The sequence below is a fragment of the Sorex fumeus genome, unplaced genomic scaffold (assembly GCF_029834395.1).
Source record: "Sorex fumeus unplaced genomic scaffold, SorFum_2.1 ptg000039l, whole genome shotgun sequence".
Classification (NCBI taxonomy): Eukaryota; Metazoa; Chordata; class Mammalia; order Eulipotyphla; family Soricidae; genus Sorex; species Sorex fumeus.
The window spans coordinates 27,261,413-27,287,916 of record NW_026606096.1 but is presented as its reverse complement, the minus strand read 5'-3'; the positions used below and the strand labels follow the sequence as shown (position 1 = coordinate 27,287,916).

The window sequence follows — 26,504 nt, the reverse complement described above, 5'->3', positions numbered from 1 at the left end:
AACGAGGACAGGCGAAACTCTGACACCTGGTTTCATAACTGCCCCTTTGTGCTCACACCATCAGATAAGCCATCTTTGTTCTCCTGTCCAGTTTATCTTGTAACAATCCTTCTTTATGACTACAGCGAATGCACCCTGCCTTCGAGCCCGGAGATAAACCTTAGCTAAGCCCTTCTGTGTTAGGAAGACTTGGAACTAGGTTTGGGGGAGGGAAGTTCCCTTTCACACCAAGTGACTTGGCAGTTAGGTCCTGTGCCCCTGGTGCGTGGCACCATGTCGTTCCTTCCCCTTCCTGAGAGAGGCCTGGCCAGGTGGGACGAAGGAGGTCAAGTAACTGCTCACGGCACACCCAGGCCCGGAAGCCAAAGATACGTGGCTGGTTTCCTTTGCTGGGCCTCATCGGGGCCTCTGTTCACGCAGTGCTGCGGCTTAACGAAGCTTATAGATCTCTTACTCACCGAACATGAGCACATGCGCGCACACACTCACACACACACACACACACACACACCACATGCGTAGACCATCCATATACCCCACACCACCCACTGCACACACACCTCACACAATAAATACACACCATACACACACCACACATGATACATACTACACACATACATATGCCACACACACACACCAAACACAATACACACACCACACACCATACACATACTCTGTACCACTCACTGCGCATACCACACACAATAAACACACACATACCATACACACACCATACACATACCATACACCATACACGTACCACACACCACTCACTGCGCATACACCGCACACTGCACACACACCACACATGATACAGATTACACACTCCACACACACCACACACCATAACACACACACACTATACACATCACAATATAATTCACATGCCACACATAATAAACACACTATACATCCTGCACACCACACATAATACACACACAATATACATACCACACACATAATCCACACACAACACACACAGCATACACACACCTCTCCCTCCCGCCCCAGTGCCATTTGAGGCTCTGGTCCTGCGGGTTTCTAAACTCCCTTTGTAATCCTCCTAGCACTGAGCTCAGGTTTGAGAGAAATCAGTTGGCACTTCATCCACTTTAAACACTCAATACTTGTTGACTTTTAGATGACATTTGAGGGACGAGAGCGGAAAGGAGGAAGAAGCCTATAAACCGAGAGAGCACCTGGGAGTGGCCGCAGGATCTCCTTGAGCAGAAAGGCCAGAGCTGTCCACACAAGACTGCCCTTCTCGCGCGGGGGCTGTGCTCAGGGCTCAAGCACATATTCCACACGGCAGAGACCCCGGGGTCACCCCTGCACGAAACACCGCAGTATTTCACTTTGGCAACGGCAGCACATCCGACTCCAAATATTTTACTGTATTAGCCTCCAGACTGGTGGCAGTTTTCCTACTGTTAGATGCATTGTTTTGGGGAGGGGCTGCTGGGGTGGGGGGAGAGTTGGGGTGTTTTTGGTTTTTAGTCTCCAGTTTGCATTGTAACGTAGAGTAGCTCTTTTATTTTATGTGTTTTTTATTTTAATTGTTGTTCGTTTGTTTTCTTGGGGGGCCACACCAGCAATGGTCAGGAATATGCCTGGCTCTATCTCACAAGAATTACTCCTGATGGCGCTCATAGGATCATACAGGATGCCAGGAATTGAATCATGGTGGGCCTTGTGCAGAGCAAACTTCCTACTCACTGAACTATCCCCCCAGTCCCTAATCTCTGTTTTTTTGACTAGTGAAAAACTATTAAAAGGATAAAGTTTTTAAAGCAGTTCTTTTAGAGTTGAGTTCTCTATTTCTCTCTCTCTCTCTTTCTCTCTCTCTCTCTCTCATACACACACACACACACGTGTTGCATAAACAGTCATTTAATCTCTCTGATCTCCAGGTTTAATTTCAATGGAGAATTTCACTTTGAACTGGCTATTTGGCATGCCATGGACAGAGTGGAGTGCTGAGTAGATGCTTGCTCAACAAATAGCTTTGAAAGAAAAAGACACCAACAATGGTACATCCTATAAAAAATAGAGAAGGGAAGAAATTCGGGGTGGAGAGATAGTATAGCAGGCGGGCACTTGCCTTATACCAGGGCGACTCAGCTTCAGTCCCCTGTATTACACATAGGCCCCCAAGCCCACTGGGAATGATCCCTGAGCACAGAGTCAGAGTAAGACCTGAACACCGTTAGGTGTAACCCCCAAAAGGGAAAAAGAAATAGGAAGAAATTCACAAAATTCCCCATTAATCTAACTTGGGATTTCTCTGAGAAGCAGCAAAGTGATCCATTTTTATAGTGCCCTAGATGTGGGCACTGTAAAATATGAATCACCAAAAAAACAATCGCATGATTAGAGCAGAAGGGGTAGATACTTCATCTCCTTCTCGGAGGTAAAGCTGACTTAGATCAGCCCTCAGGTAATCCTTCCTGGTTTAGAGAAATGCTCTGTGATTGCCTTCTAGCTGTTACTACTGTCTTTCAAAATTTGAAATCCACCTAGATGGAGCCAGATCAAAGTCTTTCTTCATTCCTTGCCACTGTTGCACTGGGTCGAAAACCATTACCGTTGCCAGCAACCAGGCATCAGGGGGAAAGAGGCCGGCACTTGGCTGAGGCTGGCCATTCCTCTCCTGGGGTGACCCAGCAGGGCTTCTAGACTGGACGCAGGAGACTGGCTGGGCCAGCAGCACCCCCATGAAGGGGACCCATGAAGGGGACACTGTTTTGCTTGCTGGCACCCCTCACGACCTGCGGGAATCTGGAAGATGCTGCCAGAGAGCATGGAGGGTGTCATCAGGAAGCCCCATCTTTACAGAGAAGGGACATGGAAACAAAACCACAGAACAGAATCTGGGTGTTGTCACTGCACTGACAGTACTTAACAACATCACCAGGGACATTTCTGCCCTACACGCCCTTTGGACTCAGTTCTCCAGTGCCACCCCCAAGTCTCCAAAAGGGAGAAATTATCAGAAAAGTCCTAGTGTGGGAAATAAGAATATGAAACTCCCCCTCCCCTGCATTACAATTGTCTTTTCCTACTAAACTTTTTGGGGGTAGTGCCCAGGAGTCCCAGGGGTCCTGCCACTGATTCTTGGCCAACCAAGACAATGGTTTAATGCAAGGGTTCGAGGATATGACACTGCTCAGGTCCTGCAATACTCAGGGACCCCGGCAGTGCTTGGAGACCTGCAGGACTTCATCCAGAATCGCTCCGGGATTCAAAGCCAAGCCAGACATATGTCAGACAGTGCCCTCACTACTGGACTCTCCCCAACCCCCTACTGAACTTTTAAAGCACGAAAATCATAGTTCAGACTTCCTATGGCAACAGTCACGGTCACGGTCCTCCCATTGTTCATCGATTTGCTCGAGCGGGTCCAGTAATGTCTCCATCATGAGACTTGTTGTTACTGTGTTTGGCATTTGAATACGTCACGAGTAGCTTGCCAGGCTCTACCATGCGGGCGAGATACTCTCCGTAGGTTGCCGGGCCCTTGGAGAGTGACGGAGGAATTGAACCTGGGTCGGCCATGTTGGCCGCTTGTAAGGCAAACGCCCTACCGCTGTGCTATTGCTCCAGCCCTCCTATGGCAACATCCTGAATTAAAATTTGGTGCCATTGTTTCAATTCCACAACTCATGGACAATGTCCAGGCAATAAGCAAAGAATTGACTACAAGTAGGCCAGTGGGAGATGGACAGAGAGGGTACATGAGAGCTAACGATCCTCACTCAGCCAGAGAATGGGGCAAGGGGTCTTTGCACCTGGGGTGCTGAACTCAGCCATGGTCATCAACAGACTGCCCAAGAGCAATGTGACTCGCATTAATGAGGACTGACTCTTGTAAATTGCTTCTAGAAGTTTCCATTTAACAGGAGCTATGTGTTTCCTCTGAGTTCCATTGTGGTTGCTCTGTGAGGAATGAGTGTTAATCTGCTTGCGTGGTGGAGGAAGGGGACTGGCAGAGAAAAAAGCCACTGGTGAAAACCACGGGAGCTCAACCTTGTGTCCATGTAGGTTCTAATCTGGGAGACAGTGGTGGGGCTAGAACTTTTGGCAACTTCCCACTTGATCTTGCTGTGAATCTAAAACTGCTCCCTCCAGAAAAGCTCCTCTTGTTTTTCTTTCTAAATCCATGGATAGGAGGTGGGGAGGACTCCTGTGGGGGAAGAAAAGAGTTTCTAGTTTCATTTTCCAGATGCTTTAAAATATACAAAGTGGTTTATTCTCTCCTGGGGGCCTGTGAAACTAGAAAGACAGGTGCCATTATTTCCATTTCCAAGAGAGAAAAAAAAATGGAAGCTCGGAGATTAAAGTGACTTATCTTAGAATAAAGAATCAACAGGCAGCTGTGTCTAAGAACCAGTCCTCTGGACCAGGGACAGAGTTCATGCCCGTTGCCATGTGGGGACCCTGGGTTCTCTCGAAGCACCAAACAGTCCCCCACCCCTAAAGCACCCAAGGCTAGAACAGCACCACCTTCCCAGCTGGCATTAAAATATCTGGCTGTTTGGCCCCTTATAGGAGGTCCCCTGAGCATTGCTTTATTGTAGGAGAAAACCCTACAATCATACAGTCTTCTGGTTCCAGTCTTAGAGAAGCAAACACATCTCTTGTTTTTTGTTTGTTTGTTTGTTTGTTTTTTCTTTTTGGGTCATACCCAGTGATGCTCAGGGGTTACTCCTGGCTCTGCACTCAGGAATTACTCCTGGCGGTGCTTAAGGGACCATATGGGATGCTGGGAATCTAACCTGGGTTGACCTCATGCAAGGCAAATGCCCTACCCGCTCTACTATCGCTCCTGCCCTGGGGAGACCAGAGACAAAAATAATACCCCCCAGTCATGGATGAACCTGGTACATAAAACTCATGCTCATTAGCCCAAAAGTCTGATATATGATTTCTACTCAAATAATAGCCAATACTTGCTGAGAGCTTGTTTGGGGCAATGCTGTATTCTAAGTGCTTAATCCTTTTCTGAAATTTCCGTGCATAAGAAGCAAACTTGCTTTGCAATATTAAAACACCCTTAGAAGCAATTAGAAATGGCCGGAGGCACCAAAATCTGGTTCTAACCCCTGCTGCTCCTCTAACATTGCTGGCATCCCACAAACAAACCAGCTGAAGAACCAGCAGTTATCCTGGGAATCAGAGCCAGATGGTCTGGGCCAACACAGGCATGCATAGACCCCCTTTATTTCACTTGTTTCTTTTTCTATTGGGGGCATGGAGGGTGGGCCACACCCAGCCGGGCTCTGGGCTGGCTCTGCCCTAAGAGGTCTCTTCTGGCAGTACTCAGGGTACTATCTGAGATGCCAGGGATTGAACTGGAACTAGCAACATCCAGCTTCAAGCATCCCCTTGAAAAACATCTTAGCATACAACAGTTCGTGTGGATTACAGCCTTTTGTCTTTTTTTTTTCCTTCCTTCCTACTTTTTGCTTTCCTTTGTTTTCTCTCTCCTTCCTTCCTTCCTTCCTTCCTTCCTTCCTTCCTTCCTTCCTTCCTCCCTTCCTTCCTTCTTTCCATTCTTCCATTCTTCCTCCTTTAGGGATCAGTAGGAATAAGATAGAGCTTATTTTGAAATCTAAACTCTTATACTATAAAAAGTAGGATTTTTAAAGATATTGATACCATCCTATGATTCTCTAATGTTAAACAGCTCCTATGGTGCCAGTAATTTCAAAGAACAAGATGCAGGTAGATAGGATCTCCTGACAGGGGCCAGGAGACGGCTCAGAGGGCTGAATGCAGGCTTCACATTTGAGAACCTTGAGGTCAATCCCAGCACCACATAGCTCTATGGGAACCATCAGGAAACAACCCCAAGGTACCAAGCTGGGAGTGGTCCCCAACCAAATAAATAAGTTAATAAACAAAATCACTGTCACTTGGCATCACTTGAGGGCACCCATCAGAGATATGATTAAAAAAAAACTCAATAGGGGTTTGGTGATCTCAGTCTGGTTCTGGATATCCACAATGGCTCGTTGCAGTTATGGTAAAACGGGGGCGGGGGGGGGGGGGGCGAGTGATAGGACAGCAGGTAAGGCGTTTGCCTCACATACAACCCACCCAGGTTCAATCAATCCCTGGCACTCCATATGGTCCCTCAAGCACACCCAGGAGTGATTCCAGAGCCAGGACTCAGTCTTGAGCATTGCTGGGTTTCTTGCAATTGCATTGCCACAAAAAGAAACAAAACAAAACAAAACAAAAGGAAGTAAAACACTCCTTTGAAATGTTCACTGCAATGTGCTCCCTCCCCTAGAACCTGACTGACACAGGACAGGATCATGCCTGAGCCAGTGAGATGGATCTTCACAAGCTGAAGAGGCGAAAACAGCTGACACTGGCCATCGGGTATGGATTTCAGCATCAGAGGTTTGTTTCAGGAGGACGGTGTGGTGTGACATGGGGAGATTCTTGGGTAAGTATAGAAGGAGGGGTAAAAGGTTCTGGAAGACAAACATCTGACTGGTCCAATCACCATTGAATCACCTTCCTTTCCCTGCAACTCTCAGCCTCAGGGACTGCCTGGTGGCAAGTGTCCACATTCTGGAAGCTCCTCAGATGATTGGCAGAGACCTCGCACTACTGTGGTGAGGGTGTGGGTGGCATGGCCCTGTCTCACAATCTCGTCCTTGTTTTGTGGAAGTGAGCTCAGTCATGGGCTCGAGTCCTCTGCACCCTGGTTGTGTGGGTCTCCCCTACTCCCCCCGCCCCCACCAGCAGTGCCCCCAACCCACCCCCAAGTCACACTGGTGCTCTAGGAAACAAGTTTTGGACTTGGTGCATCAAACTTCCTAACTTCCTGGGTGCAAGATTCCATGTCTGAGCAAACAATCATTCATCAACAGTGACCCAGAGACATCATTTCTCCCCTCACCAGAGAACCTGAGTGGGAGTGACCCTGGCGAGCTAACACACTGACATGCTAGCGAGCAGAGCCTCCTAGTGGTGGGATGGAGTGGTTTGAAAATTGTTTCACTGTTCTAATAATGAATCCAAGTGGGGTTTGTTTTGTTGTGTGTGTGTGTGGGGGGGAGGGGGGAGTGTTTGTGTGCATGCCTGAGCATGTGTGCAGGCATATGTGCATATGTGTTCCGTTTACTTTTGTTTACTGGCCCCCTCGGAGACTGTCACCTCCATCTGGTTTCCTTAGCTATCATCGGTTCATCCAAGGTAACAAACAGACCTATGGTTTGTATAACCAGAAAGTTCTTTGACGAAAACAGAAGCCCACTCAACAGCCTCTTTCAAAGGGCAGGAAAATGTCAATAGTAATTTCTTTCTAAAGATTTAGAGATTTGCTTTGAAATACTTGTCCTCAAGTTCCTTTCCTCTCCCTTCCTCTTCCCCATATGGAGGTCCCATTCAATTCACAGGCAAAGAGCAGGTGAAGCAAGCCCCGCCCCCCAGGCCCCCCAATACACACACACACACACACACACACACACACACACACACACACACACATACACACACAGCTATGGGGAGTACCTTGGGCTGAGGTTGGGCTCCTTTTCTTCTTTTAAAGGAGGCAAACACCCACAGTCCTCTACAACAGAACAGACACAAACTCCTTGTTAGCCACTGAAATCCCGTCTCCATACACAACCCTTGAGCAGTTGAACATTGCCTTCCCCCCGCCTGTGTGGCTGCCTGAGCAGGTAGGAAACCAAGGGGAAGTGCTGAGGCTGAAAGAGTCGGCGTGGTCAGGCTCTGGCGAAGGAAGAAGGGCCAACGCCGCAGGGACAAAACTTCCTTCCATGGGCCACGGCATGGGAATCCTGCTCTTGCTCCCAGTGCTGGAATCTGCACATTTCTGGATGGACTCTGGAATCGAATGGCTTCCCTGGAGTTCCTGAGCTCTCAGCAGCATCATACTGGGACTACTGGGTGTGGGGACATGTTGACTGGGGAACCACTGACTGCCACTATTATTTGGGGAGGGGGCACACGTGGCAGAGCTGGAGAACAAACCCTAGATGGTCCCATGTAAGGCAGGGGCCTTAATTCCTGTGCCCCCTTATTTGTGGAATAGGTAAAGGTAAAGGTAAAGGCCCTCCCGTTGATCGTCGATTTGCTCGAGCGGGCCCAGTAACGTCTCCATTGGAGACTTTGTTGTTACTGTGTCTGGCATATCGAATACTCTCGGTAGCTTGCCGGGCTCTCCGAGAGGGGCGGAGGAATCGAACTCGGGTCGGCCATGTTGGCCGCTTGTAAGGCGAATGCCCTACCCGCTGTGCTATTGCTCCGCCCATTTGTGGAATATAAAATATAATATGAGACTAACACCCAAGGACAAGTAGAGACAAGAGCCAAGAAGATTGCTTCATAGTCAGAAGCATGAGTTGGGGGAGAAGGCAGCTGGGATAGAGAAGGGATCACAAAGTCAATAATAATTGGAGGGATCGCTCAGGATGGGAGATGTGTGCTGAAAGCAGATAAAGGACCAAACATGATAACTTCTCAGTATCTGTATTGCAAACCATAATGCCCAAAAGTAGAGAGAGAATAGGAGGGAAATTGTCTGCCATAGAGGCAGGGGGAGGAGTTGGATATACGTGGAGAGGGATACGAGGGACATTGGTGGTGGAAAATGTGCACTGGTGGAGGGGTGGGTGTTCGATCATTGTGTGGCTGAAACTCAAACAGGAAAGTTTTGGAACTGTAGCTCATGGTCATTCAATAATAATAAAAAAATTCCTCTGCCCTCTCAGAGCCCATCTACCATTATTTGTAAATTGGGAGGGGGAGAGATCCCTTCTCTCACCTACGTGTCCAAAGAGAAAAATGCCTTTTTCAGCTTTCTGGTTTTAGACACGACACTAGCAGCACAATGTGTGTTTCAATGATCTCAGGTACATCAAACTATTAAAAGGCTCATGGGAATTTTCCTTTCTATTTTGCATTTTCCAAATTTTATTGTATATATTTTGTTGCTTTTAAAATGAAAAATAATTCATCCTAGAACCACAGTACAGACAATACAGGGCATTTGCCTTGTAAGTGGTCGACCTGAATTCCATCTCTGACACCCCATCTGGCTCTCTGAACCCCACCAGGAGTGATCCATGGACACCAGTGGGCGTGGCCCCAAACCAAAACTCATCATCACAGCAATAATTAAAATGAATCTACCTTAAGGATGAGCTGAGTGACCTGCCCTTACCCTCGAAGGCTTACTCAGCGCTATCCTTCCCTCAATACTAGCCAATAAAATCTAGAAATTATACCAGTTAGTCAAAGGGTCTAATCTTTTGGAAGACTGATCTTGACAAGCCTTTGGCACCATCCCTTAAACCAGTCTCTGGAACTGAGAACTTTGTTACAGGGTGTGACTGCACCAGCCCTGGAGGGCTTTAAAAGAGAAAGACCAAAACATCAAATAATAGGAAAATATTGTGGATTTCATTCAGTCAATCTGCACATTAAAATAACATTTTGTTTTCTAAAGGAAGAAAACAAGGAAAGTGTTTTAAAATCATTTTAAAATCCAAGGGGCAAGTATGGTGCAATGAATGGATATTTAAGGGAGTTCATGAGGCCACTGGCCAGTCCCCAGGGCGCGGAGCAGGCACTAGCTAGCTCTCAGCGGCATTTAAGAGTATTTGCAAATTCGCTGACGAAGGAAGCGGCGGGGACCCACCGTGCATGGGGCTCATCCACTTGTCCAGCTCCTCCATTTCGATTTCCATGACAGACGGAGTGTCTTCCTCAAAAATAGGGCTAGAGAGAGACAAAGCACAGCAGTGTAAAGAAAGCGAGTTTGGCTGACGTGGGAAGCGCATTGGGGGAGCGAGCGAGTGCCCAGGACTTGGGCTCTTGTCCAGATGAATTTGACTCAGTATTTTACACCAGGCAGGACTGGAGGGTTATCCTGCCCAGTGGCCCCGCCTGGATGAGGAAGGGAACCCCAAGAACCTCCATATGTCAGGAATCAAAGCCTGGTGGGGCTGTCTGAATGGGGGGCTGGGAGACCATGGTGGGGGGGCCAGGTAGGGAGGCAGAAGGGGGCAGTCCCCTCATGGTGTACCCCAGGCCTCCTGCTCCCCGCTCTCTCTAGTCACCACATTATGCATATCAGCCTCCCCTAATTTCACTTCCCCTTTCTGGGGCTCTAGACCCAGGGCTGCAGGTGGAGAGACCACAGCCAGGGCAACAGGCCTCACCCTCCCAGCCTCTGGTCCTGCTGCAGGATTGATGACATGGAGCCCTGAAACTTAGGGGAAGGAAGCCTCAGCCACTGCGTTGTGGGCGTGGGGAGACCACCCTCTGAACCCCCACATAGGCAGCACATGGTGGAGAGGGAACCAGATAGAATCTAAATGACTAAGGTTTGGGGCAGGGACTGGGCGGGGACACATGGCCTCAGAAGACTCTTCCTGGTAAGTCCCCTTCCTCCCCCCTCCCCCTTGCCTTTCCCCCTCCTCTCCCCTATCCCCCCTCCCATTCTCAAACCTCCCCATCCACCCTCACACACCCCACTACTTCTGCAGTTCTCTAGCGTGCAAGCTTTGGGTTTCCAACAGGGATCTCCACCCTTGTACAGGAGAGAGCGTCTCATCGGAGCCCTGTGCATCTTCTCCACACCCAAGCCCTTCTCAGGCGCCCAGGGCCTGAATATGACCTCTGCTGCACTTGGAATTAATTGGTGGCAGCAAGGAAGATTCTGTCCTGAACTGAGGATCTGCTCCTCAGCCAGGAATGTGAATGCACACATGCACACATGCACACACACACTCACACACACGCACACACACACGTGCACACATATACACACATGCGCACATACACACGCACATACACACATACACACACATGCACACACATGCTCACACACATGCGCACATGCACATGCACACACATGCATATGCACACACATGCTCACATGCTCGCACACACATGCTCTCACACACACGCACACACACATGCACATATATACTTGCACATATAAACACATGTGTGCACATACATACAAACACACACACGCACACACACTGGAGCCCACACTCCGAAAAAGGCAAGTGGCATCCGCTCAGCTCCTGTCTTTACCCCTCTTACCCTCGCCCACTCTGAACTGATGGGGGGAGGACTTACACTTTCAAGTTTTCACTTCCCAGTTCATCTAAAAGAGAAGAGATATAAAGGTCAGGTTGCACTGGCTTGTCTGTAACAACATTTTTTTCCACATCAGTTGAGATCTTTATTCTCTTTTATTTGCAGGCCACACCTGCAGTGCTTGTGGGGTGGGGGGAGTATTGCAGGTTAAGGGGAGGATCTAAACCTGCTAAACCTGGGATTCGAATCTGGGGTTCCATATGCAGAGTGTGTGCTGCATACTATGGCTTCCAGCCATTTCCCTGGGCCGGAAATCCTCTTGAGAAGAAAACCAGGGCAAAGCCGGGGCCTCACACTGTGAGTGGAAGCATGTGTCCACAGCTGACACCCAGCTCTGGCCCCGCTGAGTGTTGGAGAGATAGTTTAGCATCTGGGGTGCTTGCCATGCACAAAGCCAACCTGGGTTTGATCCCCAGTACCACGGATGGTCTCTGAGCACAGCCAGGAGTTGACCCCTCAGCACTGAACACAGCTGGGTATGACCCACAATATAGAACTAGAATAACCAACTTGAGGCAGCTTCTTCTGGGGTATTTCCAGTTAGGGATTATTTCAGGCTCCATACTGGGGAGCCCTGGGGTGCTGGGATCCAGGCCTTCTGAGTGCAAAGCCTGTGCTTCCAGCCTGTAAGCCATCTCCCTGGCCTCTTCAGGGAGAGTTTAAAGGAGCGAAGTGAAACTAATCTAAGTGGAACAAATGCAGATTGGTCCCTAGCAGAGTGAAATCAGTTTTCTTTTTGACAGGGCAGCCTCCTGGGAGCTGCTCACTTCCTCCCCACCCCCTTCCGTTCATATCTCGGTGCTTTTGTTATTCACACAGAGAAGGGACTTGCGGGAAGTGGAAGAAAAGGGGGGACCAAACACAGGGGCCTCCAGCCATGTGTACCCTGGCGTAGAACATTGCTGCCTCGTCTCCCAGTGATGCAGGGGGCCGGCTTAGCCTGCAGAAAGATGCAGGGATCCCCCTCCTTGGACACCCTCGGAACTCTTCACCCTGCCTCTTATAAGGCTGGATCACTTGCACCTTTGAGGTCTACCTCTCCCCCGAGGCCTCAGGTCCATCAGGGCACCCCACCACCCACTCGCTTAGCCCAGCACCTGGTCAACACACTGTCCACATTCGCTGAAGAAATGAATGAGTTTTACTACAGTCCAGCCTGGGCTTAGATTTCAGAGGCTCTTTCCCATCTGCTGGCACCTAACTGTGAAAGTGACAAGCCTACCCTCTGCTGTGGTTGCAAGTCAGTAGCCTCTTCTCTGAGATCAGAACCCAAAAGAACGTAAGGCCAAAATCTAGTCCAGAGACCCAGCTCGGGCTCAGTCTTGCTGACAAGGGGCCCAACACTCTCAGAGAAGGATCCCTATGATAAAATATGGGGGGCCTCAGCGCCCCCCAGTACCTTCTCCAAAGGGAAAATCATGGATGGAGGCTGGAGAGACAGTCCAACGGGTAAGGCATTTGCCCTGCATGTGGCCAGAACCAGTTTGAACCCCAGCAGCTCATATAGTCCACTGAGCACAGTCAGGAGTGATCTCTGAGCGCAGAGCCAGAAGCCCTAAGTAATGCCAGGTGTGACCACACCCCCCCCCCCCCCCCAGAACAACAACAACCACAATTGATCTGCTTTTCAATGTTTTTCTTTCTTTTGTCTGTTTCAGGGGCCACATCCCCTGGTGCTCAAGGTTTACTCCTAGCTTTGTGTTCAGGATCACTCCAAGTAGGGCTAAGGGGACCACACGGGGTGCCACAGACAAAACCCTGATCAGTCGCATGCAAGGTAAACTTCCTGCCCGCTGTACTCTCTCCAGGCCCCAAAGCAGGCCACTATGTAGAAGAAATGGTGGGTACCTGTTTGGGGGTGGCGGGCAGGGGCTGCCTATCTTTGTCTGGCCTGCAAAAATGCAGGTTCCCAAGAGGGAACAGAGCCAGCAGCACCTGGAGCCGAGCTGCTGACCACCAGGAGCTGCTATGATTTCCTGTGGGTTGGCAAGGTTGTTGGAGCCAGGAAATCAGGGCGCAGATGTAAGTTTCATGCCATCACCTGGCTGTGGCTTTTACCTTCCTGCCACCTAGCAGAATCCGGGGCTTTCTGCAGAAGCCGGACTCCCCAGAAGATTTGAAGGGGAAATGGGGAGTATGTACACACACACACACACACACACACACACACACACACACACACCGGCCAAAATTTTGCAGGCTAGTTTAAGCTATTTTATTCCAAGGGTCCGACTCTTTAACTCCTTCCCTACAGGTGACCCATAAAGATTTCTCCTCTCTTCTCCACCCCTTCCCAGGCTTAATGGTCTCCTGCTAATTCCCAGCAAGGAGAGTCCCTCATGCACCCCACAGGCAAGGGCATGGATGTATCTCGATACTCTGGATGCCTGCCGTGAGTCCAAGCCACCTTGCAAGCAGATGATGGATAAGTTAGGAAAAAACAACAACCCTCCCTCCCCAGACCAAACCATTACAGAAATGGTCCGGGATGCACAAATGCGATGTCCCTGTAATCAGTATTCAAACAGAGCCAAAAGCCTTCTGTGGCTGCGTCTCCCATCTCCTGGCCATTACCCGGGCCCCAGCGGCCATGGCAACAGAAAAACATCTGGGCGCTGGGCAGAGCAGCGCATTAGAGCGGGAGGGAGCCAATTACTGGCGCTGGGCAATCAGGCCGCAGCTCCTCTCCACCTGGCCTCCATCTCTTCATTAATAGCACCTACTCCCCTCGCAAGTGGGAGCAAATGCAGCTCTCTCCCTCCTGCAGCCCTTTCCATTTCATCTCCTCCCACCACTTTGGCCCCTTCCCTCAGCACCCACATTCCACCCACTTAGCCTGACCCTGCACGGCCCCCTGGCTCTTGGCGGGCACTTGCTAGCGCGGTACGGGGAGGGGCAGGGCTGGGGGCCAGCAGCCCCCCCCCCCGCCGCCTTACCCGCCCCCCCACCCCCCGTGTGTGCCTGCATCCCGCCTCGCGCTGTGCGCTACAGTCTCTCTGGAAATGACAAGGCAGAGCAGGTGTCCCGGAGCCGCCTATTTAAAGGGATGCGTTACACCAGCTGTGCGCCCGCAGCGCCCTCAAACACAAGACAAGTACAACGACAACAGCTGCAAACGGAGAGCCTGCGGGTCTGGTTACAAAGGAAGGAAGGCCAAAATGTGGACACCCGGCGCCTCTCTTTCCTGGACAGAGGAAGAGGCACAAGTCGGAGTGAAAAACGTGCTTTCTTGAAAATGCTGGCTGTTGGGGCTGGAGCAACAGCCCAGCCGGTTAAGCGCTTGCTTGCCTTACAAGAGCCCCACATGGTGGCCTGTGCACCGCCAGGAGTGATTCCTGACTGCAGAGTCAGGAATAAGACCTGAGCATTACCGGATATAGTCCAACCCTCCTCCCCTCACCACCAAATTTTTAAATAAATAAATTTTAAAATGTTGGCTGTTGACTAAGTCTCTGCACTACAGGTGGTTCCAAAAACTGCCAGTGCTTGAGTTACAAAGCCAAAAGTAAGAGTCCTGAGCATTGCCGGATGTGATCCCCTTCCCGATTTTTTTTTTCAAAAATAAAAATAAAATGTTGGCACTTTGTGGTGATGGGGTACAGTAACTTTGAATATAAATACCCCATACTTTGACATTAAAACATCTAACCCAAATTATAATAAAAGGTTTGTTTCTTTTTTTTTTATGTTGGTCTCCCCTGACCCCAGTCTAAATTGAGGACTTATTTCCTGATGTTAAAGAATATCAGGCTCTGTGCTCATGGTCAAGAAATGAGACACAGATTTTTATTTCTAATTTACTGAAGTTGAGGTGGTGGGGGCACCATTCAAACCTGCACACAAGACTCCTATGGGAAGTTCCAAAGCTAAAGGCTGGTTTGATCCAGGGAAAAGGGGTTTTTTCCCTTCTGGGAAAATTTACTGAAATCATATTTTGTCCTATGAAATATTCTCCCTTCATTGACTTGCCTAACAATGTTAAGTATGAATGGGTAGAATGTGGTGGACGGTGGTTATTAACCTTTGGCATGCAGTTTGCCTAAAGAGCACAGCAATAGCTGAGCTATTGCCTCATTTCTCTGTATTAAAGGAGGAGTTAGTAATAGAAAATGTTCAGATAAAGCTGCCTTTTTTTAAATCAAACACGTGTGAGCAGGTGCAGGGACGAGGCTTGTAGGCCCCAGGCCCAGAGTTGGATCCCAAGCACGAGCCCATATGCTGATGTGATCTCCAACATTTCTGGTGTTATCTTCCAAACCTACAAGAATTGGGGGGAAGGAGGGGGCAGCAAGGAGATAGTATAGTGGGTAGGGTGCTTGTCTTGCATGCAGCCAACCCAGGTTTTATCCCTGGCACCTATTATAGTCCTCCGAGCACTTCCAGAAATGATTCCTGAGCACAGAGCCAGGAGTAAGCCCCGAACACCATTGTGTGCCCCTTAAAAAAAAAGTGTGCAGACACTGCGACCAAGTACGTGACTCCCAGACATTGCCACTATGACAAAGGGAGGAAAAAGAGAGAGGGGGGAAAAAAACCCTGTATGATAAGCAGATATTTTGAAACTTTTCTATGTTGTACTTCCTAAAAGTGAGCCATACTTAAATAAAAACGTGCCAATTTGTAATAAGGTTTGTTTTTACCTTTGAGGAAGGTGCCTCATTTCTTGTCCATGAGCAGAGTCTGACATTCTTTACATCAGGAAATATATTCTTAAATTAGACTGGGGTCAGGAGAGGACTTGATCAACATTAGAAAATAATTATAATTTGGATTACATGGCTTCATTAATGCCAAGGTATATATATATATGCACCTTGCAGAAGAGCACAGGGAACATGGTTACTAATTTGGCCTGGGGAGTGATTGCCTAAGATTCCATAAAAACTGTAGAATTGGGGCCTGAGTGATAGTATAGTAGGGAAGGCACTTGCCTTGCATGTGGCCGACCCAGGTTCAGTCAGTACCACATGTGCTCCTTTGAGCACCACCAGGAGTGATCTCTGAGCACGGAGCCAGGAGTAAGCCCTGAGCATTGCTGAGTGTGCCCCAGAAACCCTAAATACAATTTTTATATTAAAAAACATGTAGAGCTGGGGGCTGGAGCAATAGCACAGTGGGTAGGGTGTTTGCCTTGCACGTGGCCAACTGGAGTTTGATTCCCAGCATCCCATATGGTCTCCTGAGCACCGCCAGGGGTGATTCCTCAGTGCAGAACCAGGAGTAACCCCTGTGTATCGCTGGGTGTCACACACACACACACACACACACACACACACACACACACACACACACAACTCTACAGAGCTGGCCATAGAAGAATGGAGTGTTGGATTGCCAAGCAGACCAGAAGGACATTCCAGAAAGAAGAAATATAAGCATCAGCCAGGCATGGAGGAGGCATCAGGAACATGCAGCCAGGTCCTTCCCAGGCGGCTGTGTGGAGCCTGCCCATGCTACATCCCAGGAGAGAGCTGGCTCTACTCGCAAACCACATTTGAACTTTGAGATTCTCATAACGAGGTTCGATTAAAAACCATGTTGTGGATTTAGACGGTAAAAGCAAGTCCATTTTGACAGCCCCAGTCTCCGTCCATCAGACCTGCCGGGGGTGGGCTATGGCTTAGACAGGAAATTCTTACTTTCTCTGAGGTTAAAAAAATGGGAGGTCCAGGCAGTAGGTCTGTTTGCTTTCCTTTCCTTTCGCTGACCAAAAAGGCCTCCACATGACATGTTTATAGGTCACCCTAAAATTACAAACAGTAGAGACACGTGCATCTCCTCCTCGCTTCAACCCTGTTCTATCAGCTGCTGTCATAAAAGGTGATGCACATCAGTGTGCCTTGCCCAGCTTCCATTTGCTCTTCCTGCTGGCAAAAGAGAAAATGACCATTTGTGGCTCCAGCCAGTTGCTTAAAATCTCTCCCGAGACAATGACAGTCAGCACTGAGAGATGTCTGGCAGCCAAGGGCATGATTTCAAGGCCATCAGTGCCCTGTTTGTGGGTATGAAGGACATAGAACGAATCTTGTGTGTGTGTATGAATCAGTATCTCATCAGCCACGTCCTCGTCCCTCAGGTGATGTATGAGAGGACTTTAATGTAGTGGTTCTCAACTGCAGGTCTGTGGGCAGCTGCTGGCCCACAGGTGCAGAAAGGTCGAGAACCAATAGTTTACTGCAGTGGCTGTAACTGCCGGCCCATGGACCAGTGTGCGTGTGTGTGCACAGGTGCCAGTTGTTGGTGTAAAAGGCTGAAGAACCCTGCTTTAAAGGCTCACTTCAAACCTATGACATCATTTATTCTCAACTCAAGGCCAAAACGCCAAGAGAGCTCTGGACTGAGAACCACCCTGAAACTTAGTATTAGAATCATCCCCAGATCCTTGCTGTGTGTCACTCTGATCCAGGGAATTAGCTCTCAGCTTGGTGTCAGCCTGATGACAGCAATCGCTGGCCCTGTAAGACATTGGTGTGGAACCTGGCAGCATTATAAGAGGAGCCGGTTCAGTGCCCGCCACCTTTCTAAGCTCCCACGGGGAGGTGGCGTGAGGGAGAAAGCACAGCTGTGAGCAAGGGAAGGTGGAACATTTCTCTTCTGGTGGGTGGGACACGGATGTCCCCAGCCCTCCCACTCCAAGCCCTATTCGGATCCCGGGCTCTGCCAGTGTGGATCATGATCAAGTAGCAGCTTTGTCCCCACACTGGGTTAGACTGTGGACCTTGGGAATGACACCAGGGAAAACAGAGCCTTACCCACTGGACTCTCACACTGACCCTGTCTTTTTCTTTCTTTCTTCCTTTGTTGAGGCGACCCACACCTGTTGTTACTCAGGGAGGCAGACTCTGAATAGTGCTCTGGAGACATACTGTGCCCGGGACTGAGACCAGGGCTCCCGCAAGCAGAGTATGCGTGCCAGTCCTTTGAGCCAACTCACTCACTCCCTTGTCCCTTTTTTTTATTGTTATGTTTTTATTTGGGGGCGGGCACATCTGCTGTGCTAAGATTTACTCCTGGCTCTGTGTTCAGGCATCACTCCTGGTGGGGCTCAGGGGACTACGTGTGGTGCCAAGGGTAGAACCTGGGTTGGTGGTATGCAAGGTGAGCCCCTTAAAACCCTGTCCCATCCCTCCAGCCCCTGAAAGCAGTCTCTTTACAAACAAAGGAAAAAAAGAAAAGGAAAAAGAAGGGGCTGGAGTGATAGCACAGCGGGTAGGGTGTTTGTCTTGCACGTGGCCAACCCAGCTTCAATTCCTAGCATCCCATATGGTTCCCTGGGCACTGCCAGGAGTAATTCCTGAGTGCAGAGCCAGGAGTAACCCCTGTGCATCGCCGGGTATGACACAAAAAGAAAAAAAAAGGAAAAGAAAAAAGAACAAGGTGTGGTTCATCTCTGGAAGACTGTGTTCATCCTTCACTACTTCTGTGGTTTCACCTTGAGGCCTCTCCATCGGGACCCATTCCCATGCAGGCAGGGGTTAGACTCACGTGTCTGTAAAGCGCTCTGTGATCCTTGGCTAGAAGGCTCTGTAGAAGCAAGGATGAACTCTGTTTAGTTAATTATTCATCACCACCCAGGCAACTGGAAATGGGAACATACAAACTCTTTACCTTGTTTGGCTTCTTTTCTTTTATAGTATATTACAAAGAAAACCACTGACAAAAGCAGGAAGGCCACTAAAACCAGTGGTATCAACAGCATTAAATAGAACTCCAGCTGATTCGCACCCTCATCGCTGTTGGTAGAATTCATTCTCTGAAGGGCCAGGTCAGTGGTCTTTGTAGCAACCGTGCTGGGGGAAGTCATTCCTTCATCTACAGGCGCATATCCTGAATGCTCTGTGTCCTCCAAGGGACCTGCAGGAACACACACACACAATTGAGATTGCCATGGAGACCAAGCTAGTATGTTAGGTGCCCAGTGATCTTTACATTTATCCTGCGTGCACCCACTGCTAAACTCCATCTGCCGTATTCTGTCTCCGGTTCAGCATGACCCGGAGCACTGATTGAACATAAATGGAGCTCAAGCTGGGAGCATATCGAACACGGTATCAGAGTCCCGAGATGAACCTCCCACCACAGACGTTTCTGCCTTGACTGGCTGGGTGCCTGCATCAAAGGGGAATGGAGAAGCCTTGCTATGTCGGGCAAGAGATTCTGCAGTGTCTCTTCAGGCATATCATCATATTTTCAGTGTATTTCCCAAGCAATCGAGATTCACATTTACGACAAGTTAAGTACTTGCCACATAACTTATGCGTAAAGGAAGGCACTGTAGTCTCATTTTTAAGAAAAATTACCTAGCATGGAAAAGAATGCTTTGAAAATTGGGGCAAATGCTTCAAGTTCAATGGCAGGTCTCAAGGCTCCTTCAAGAACAGAATCTGGCAGAAACCTGTGTGGATGCTAAATAAAAACACAGTGTGCATTTCATTTGTAAAGTGAAATTCCCAAAGGAAGTTCCCTGAGGACGCAAGGAAACCACATCTTCAGTGAGTGGGAGCACGGGACGGGTCTGTGTGAGGCTGCAGGTTGGATCCTTGGCAGCAACCCTGGCATCCCTTTAGATGTGGGCCCAAGAAAAATAATAGCAACAAAAATGTAAATTTATGTGATGAGAGGCATTATTAGAACTTTTCTATAAACAAGCAAGTCAAGCCATTCATTACGGAACTCTGACTTCAGAAATCCATCAGAAAACCATCCAGTGGTTTATTGCATGCAGGACAGGAAAGGGGTATCAGCATGACTGTTTGGGGAAAAAAATATTCATTATCTATGAATGATCAAGGTAAGTTGAAGGGTTTTGTCTTTTTTTTTTTTTTGGTGGGGGGTATTTGTGAGGGGAGCATACCCAGCTGTATTCAGGGCCTACTTCTTGCTCTGTGCTTAGGGTTCACTCCTGGTAGAACTCAGGAGGGCAGGGCTCGAACCCAGGTCTGCCGCATGCAAGGTAAGAGCCCCGCTAGCGGTTCTATTACTCCACCCCTGAAAGTTGTTATCTTATCATGGCGTTGCCTGTTGTTCAGATGGGCCCACCACAAACAGCCTGTGTTAGTCTTTAGAAAAAGACTATCAAATGATCAATTGATCACATGTGAATGATCAAATGATCATTTGATCATTTGATCACATGTGAAAGTGCTTTCTAAGGGGAAAAGTGTTAATGGAGGACTTGGATACTTTGGCAGGGTAAGAGACTAGAGGGGCAAACCATACCTGGTCGGGGTTGAAGACGCTACTCCCCTGCAGTTCTGGATATTGAACTGGGATCTTGCATGTGAGGCACTGACAGCAGCCTTCTGAGCCATGTCCCCACCCCCAGAGTCAGCTACCTTAAATCACAGTCTTTGCAACAGATGGGCCAAGGCATCACAGAACTGCCAAACTGGCAACTGCAGAGCCAATTTAATACCTGATTATCACCGTGACCTTCCAGCAAAGAATCCCTTCCATTTGATTTATAAGAATATTTGTTAGATATCACAGTCTCATTTCTGGGTTATCTAGATAAACATTTCCATTTCCTCTAAGAGAGGGAATCTGCTTGATAATCACTCTGGCAAATGCCTCCCCAAACTATTGGAATCAATTACAAACTGCAGAGTGTCATTAACTGCTATTCTTCACACAGCAAGGCTTCAAAAATAATTTACCGTGTATTGGCCTCTGCCTTCTGGATTAAGTGACTCTGTCCTATATTTATGTCTTTCAAATAAGATGCTTTCAGGACTGAAGCGATAGTACAGTGGGTAGGGCTCCTGCTTTGCATATGGCCCACCTGGGTTTGATCTCTGGCATCCCATAGGGTCCCCTGAGCCCTGCCAGGAGTGATTCCTGGTTGCAGTCAGGAATACACCCTAAGCACAGTTGAGTGTGACCCAAAATAAAAAATAAGATGCTTTTGAGCTGGGAAGATAGCTCAAAGGGCTAGAGTTCAGGCTTTGCACGTGTGATGCTGGAGTTCCATCCCTAGGACTCATGGTTCCCCAACCTCTGCCAGCAGCAACCTAGGAACAACATACTGGGAGTAGCCCCTGAGTACTGCAGGGGATGGCACAAAACCAAAACAAATGAAAAATGAAATAAATACAAGGTGTTTCAATAATGTTTCACACATGTTGGAAAGCTCTGCTGGGTCATATATCACCCTGGGCCAGGACAAGCTATTTACCTTCCAAGACAACCTCCTCATTCAAATGAACCAACTTTCAGAATGTTGGAACCAACAACAGTCTTCCTGAGGACCCAGGCCAGCCCTCGCGTATCTGCGTGTAGGACAGTGCTGTAAAGTGAAGGGTGTTGGGGACCGGCACTCAGGGGCAGTTGGCCGCAATGCTCCTCCACCGTGAGCTCATGGTAGAAGGGCCTTTCTCAAATACCCACACTTCCCCGTTCACATCTATTACAGCAGCTGCTACTCTGCTTCAAAGGAAACTTTAGAGACAATTTCCTAACAGCCGTCACTCTGCCTTCCCCGCCAGATTATTTATTTTTCAGATCAGAAGTGGGCCAAAAGGATGCCTCAACTTTGCTGGTGATCGCAGAGCCGTCTCATAGGAGGAAAATTTGAACCAGGGAGCAGAGCTTATGCTCAGATTCGAGCATTGAACATCCTTCTCTAGATGCAGGAAGGGATGGAGCCCCAGGGGGGGACTTTCCTGCACAGAGGGCAAGGGAAGAGGCTGAGGGAAAACTGGGAACTCTGGCTGATTGCCTAGATCCAGGGGTCCTTTAGCAACTCCCCAGGGAAGTCAAGGATGGTCCCAGGGGAGCACTTAATGCTGAGCCCACCCTCACCCCATATCCCATTGCCTGGGGGAAGAAAAAGGAGGAAAAGAAATCAGCTCCAACAAGAATGGGGGCTTGGACACTCAGAAGGGACAGATTCAGAAGGTAGCTGAGCTCAGGATTCTGTGTGTACCTGTGTGGTTTCCATGTATTTTTCAGCAGGGGAAACAATCTCTGATCCAGGGGCCACTGGTGGCATTTTTGGGTAAAAAGAGCAGAAATTGCTTCACATTATCTTTCTCACCCGCACTCTATATTTTTCATGCTAAGCGTCATTTGTCTCATAGCTGGTGACTAATTGAAAGAGAAACAACGGTTCTCTGTGCGTTTCACTTTCCTCTACCTGACAACCCTTCACTGCCAGATTGAGACAAGTGTCTTGTGACAACGCCTTGCTGACCTTCCAGGCTTCACCAGTGCCTACGAGCCTCCACGTCACTCAGATCCATAAATCTGACCACAGTTAGTGACTGAAGCTTAGTGGGTAAGAGGTAATTGAAGAAACACCTATTGTCCAGTTTAATCTTCTTGACTTTATTGTTAGCGTTTCACAGATGGAGAAATGAGTCCCTGATGTCTGCCCTGAGGCTCAGCCCTGTTCTTTATGGACATGTTCTGCTAACAGAGGGTCTGGACATGTGTTCACTTGAATATAGGGAGCAGGGACAGTGAGGTGCTTAGTAATTGTAGGAAAGTCAAACAAAATACCCCTAACGCTTAAACTAATGTGTACAACCCAGGAGTCCCCAAGGTCCCTGCTAACGTGTTTTTAATGAGAATTTTTGAGTAGATTTTCTACGCATGTACTGAACTCAGGAAGGATATTGACTGAAACTCTTCCCTTCCCCCACCTCAGTGCCCCCACAAAGGTAACTGTTCTTTTTCAGCCTTTCAGAGAAATTCTGCATATATACCAGTGACTCTTACTTCCTGCTCTCGTTTTCTAGTACAAATGGCAGCAAAATTTAGAGACGGTTCTTCCCCTTGTTTTTGACCCTTCACATTGGATTTGAGGGGGATGGTTACTTGTGTGGAGGGTGCAGATGGTCCCCAGGGCTGCTTTTTCTTGGGTGAGTACTGGTTATTTTTATTGATGGAGATCTAGGCTGCTGCCTGTGTGTTTTTTACATTGCTGCAGCGAGCACCCTTGGTTGCTTCAGTTTACCAGGGGTCTGCACAAGTGGGTTTCAAGAGCCGGGAGAGCAGAGACTGTGGCCACAAAGGAGCGAACCAGCGCCCAGCGCCCCCTAGTGGTCTGACGGCAGGCTCCTCGGAAACTGCCCAGGGAAGGGCAGCCAAGCAGAGGAAGAGGGAGAGGATAGTGTTAGCCCCCAGAGTGGTACCAGGAATCTTAGATGGCAACAAAAGGAGAGCTGGAGGCGCAGCACGTTGCTCTGGGACCACGCAGTGGTCAATACTGGGCTTTTGAGGATCAGCAGCGAGGCAGGAAGAAACGGAGGAGTGGACAAAAGCAGGGGGAAGAGAGACTATCTGGGGGCTACTCTGCAGAGGGCAACTGGAAGGACACCCCCCCCCACCATGACGGAGGCTCCTCCTAGGAAACCGGGGCCACTTACACTCTGACCCCAGCGGATATAGAGCCCCACCAGCCTCCCCTAAGGGCCCCTTACAAAGGGGACTTCCTGTCCCAGTCATGTCATGCTTTGAGGGGTCTGAGCAAACCACCTGGCAGATTGAGTCCCACCCAGAAGCACCCCCAACATCATTCTTTCAGGAAATGAGCCTAGTATGTGCATCCCCAAGCAACCTACAGGTGCTCGGCTGCTTCTGCTTTGGGGACAAGACTAGGCACAGTGGAAGAAGGGTTTGGGTTGCAGGACTACAGAGCATTTCCCTGCCCCTCCTCTCCTCATGACCGGAGCTCCCCAGAGCACACAGAGCCTAGGAGAGCACAGTGAGGCACTGTGTAACCCCTCTTGAGCCCACCAGGGGAGGTGTTGGAAGGTCAGTGGCTTTCTTTGTGCCCATCCACTCTCTGTTTTGTTCCCCCCACATCACCGAACTCTCTCTCTGTCTCCACCCCTCCCCCCCCCACACACCCATATCCCCAGTCTCTAGACTTGGCTGTTTATTTGCTGGGCACCAAGAAACTCATTTTCTCTTTTTATTGGATGGTTGTATTGTTCCATCAAACATGGATACCTTTCCCCCAAAGAAGGATGTAAGTGTAAAACCTATGAAGCTGCAAGAAGAGAGAGAAAAGGTCAGAGGAGGAAGAAGGACCGGGCAGTCCAGCGTGCGGAGGGCAGGAGTCTTGCTCCCTCCCCAAGGGCCCAGGTGCACGCCCACAGACACGGGAGCATTCATACGCCATAGTGCAGGTGCTCACTGACTGCTGAGGTCTGCAATCCTTCACGTTTTTTCTGGGGGGTGGAGGGAAGTGATCACACCTGGCTGTGCTCAAGACTGACTTCTGCTCTGGTCTCTGAGCATCTGGGCTCTGAGATCACTCTTGGTGGGACTAGAGAGATTAAACTCAGGTCAGCCTCATACAAGGCAAGTGTCTTAACCCTGGGCTGTCTCTAGGACCCTGCTCTCCTTCACTTTTAACACCATGATCCTCAATCACAGATAATCAACTGCACAGACATGCACAAATGCTTGTTGACAAACAAACACAAACACATCTGGGACTCCTAGTTCACACATCTGGAAGAGCTAGTGGCGGGGAACCCTGTGAGACAGGCAAGTGGGGAGATGTTGGAGGGAACCCCACGGCTCCAACAGCAGATCAGGCGTGACGTCCACCACAGAGCAGTTCCAAGCACCCTCACTAAGTGGAAATGACTCAGCACTGTGGGGCAGTGACTTAGCCAACTTCTCTGTCCACAAAATTGGAGCCACTTACAAGCAAGCACTCAGCTTTAAAGTTAAAACAAAGGTGTTAAATGCCAACTGAAACATCACTATATTATATCTCACAGGATACACAAAATAAATCATGAGTGCATGTCATGGAACTCAGAATATCATGAAGCGAGGGGACCCCAATCATTCCCCATCCTTTCACTGACTGTGTAGACACCACACACCACTTAGGGGTTGGTGGTTAAAAGATTGAAATAAAATGCAATTTGAGGGGTGGATACCCAAACTCTCTGGAGTAACGGGCTATGTGAATCTCAGGAAGCTCAAAAACACAAACTCAAGAAGTCAGCCTGTTTGTTATTCTCCCTACTCTTGAGTACAAAGCAAACAGGTTAATGTTAAATTGACCTAGAAAAACAAGATGAAACTGAATTGAATTATGAGCATTTAAGTCTTTGATTTACAAGTCAAGGAACACAAATGCAGGCATTACCTCCAATTAGACTACTCCTTATGAGAAAAAAAGGTGGAGCAAGAAAAATAGATCTGACTAAAAACTAGGAGTGGCTATCTGTTCCTTAGAAGTCAATCACTTTTGGTCAAGTTGATCTTATGTATAAGGAGAGGGGGGGGAAAAAGCAGTTCTCTGAGAAGCCATGGCTAGCTGGAAAAGAGTTCATGCAGGTCAGTAAAGCCATTTGTTCTTTTCTTCCCACTGTATTTAAACACCATGGTTGACAAAGTTGTTCATGATGTATTGGTTACAGGCTTTCAATAACCCAACACTATTCCCCTCATACCAATGTGATCTTCAGTTGTGCCACACCCATGTTCCACAACCTCTTGTTTGATTTTAATAAAAAATTCAAAAAGGTGGCGTCTTTTTAAAAAAAAATTTTTTAATTTTATTTTTGCTTTTTCCGGTTGCACCTGGAGATGCTCAAGGGTTACTCCTGACTCTGCACTCAGGAATTATTCTTGGCAGTGCTTGGGGCACCATATGGGATGCTGGGAATCGAACCTGGGTTAGCTGCGTGGAAAGCAAATGCCTTACCCTCTGTACTATTGCTCCAGCCCCAAAGGTGTTGTCTTGAGCCCTAGTTGAAGTCATTCCAGTAAGCCCGAAAATCCCTTTTCACAGTTAGAAGATAAAAACAAACCAAGAAGTTTTCCAGTGGTTCTCAGCCTGACTTCATGAAACTCACCTAGAATCCTTTGAACGTTCCAGAGGTCGAGACTGCACCTCAAACATCAAGCCGGCTGAGGCCAAACTGGGCCTCATCATGTTTGGCGGCTCTGCAGGTGACTGCAGAGTGCAGCCAAGGTGAGAAACCCTGGCTGGACCTGACACACATCTGGTTCTGACTAGACTCACCCCCCCACCCCCGCCATCTCTCCCGCTCATGGTTCATTTGAGAATCAGAGCCAAAGGAGATAGATGTTGAGCAACTGCTAACTCTGTTGCCAGGACAACGAACCCTTAATGAAGGCTGAACGCTTGACAGCCTCTGGGTTAGATGTATAGAGAGACACTGTGGGTCCGGGGGACACTGAGTAAGACTAAAGGACAGGGAGAGTCTGGCATGTCAGAGCCGTTTCTCCAGCCAAGGCCACTGCTTCGAGATTGCAGCCTGCGGCTCCCAGCCCTTCACGTGCACTGCACTCACCTGGGAAGCTTTGTGTGCACAAATTACCAGGCACTGTTCCCAGTGAGCGAGTCTTGACTGAGCCAG

General features: G+C 48.8%; 1 protein-coding gene across 1 annotated transcript in view; it reads right to left on the bottom strand.

Annotated features, from left to right (window-relative positions):
• TMEM154 (transmembrane protein 154) overlaps positions 1-26,056 on the bottom strand; it is a 31,373-nt gene extending 5,317 nt beyond the window's left edge. Inside the window, exons 1-7 of the mRNA XM_056119028.1 lie at positions 25,977-26,056; positions 25,265-25,281; positions 18,760-19,005; positions 18,637-18,675; positions 11,131-11,158; positions 9,680-9,759; positions 7,528-7,585 (exon numbers count right to left, since the gene is read on the bottom strand). Coding sequence (XP_055975003.1) covers positions 7,528-7,585; positions 9,680-9,759; positions 11,131-11,158; positions 18,637-18,675; positions 18,760-19,005; positions 25,265-25,281; positions 25,977-26,056 — 548 coding nt within the window. The remainder of the gene's footprint in view (positions 1-7,527; positions 7,586-9,679; positions 9,760-11,130; positions 11,159-18,636; positions 18,676-18,759; positions 19,006-25,264; positions 25,282-25,976) is intronic.
• Positions 26,057-26,504: the final 448 nt, after the last annotated feature.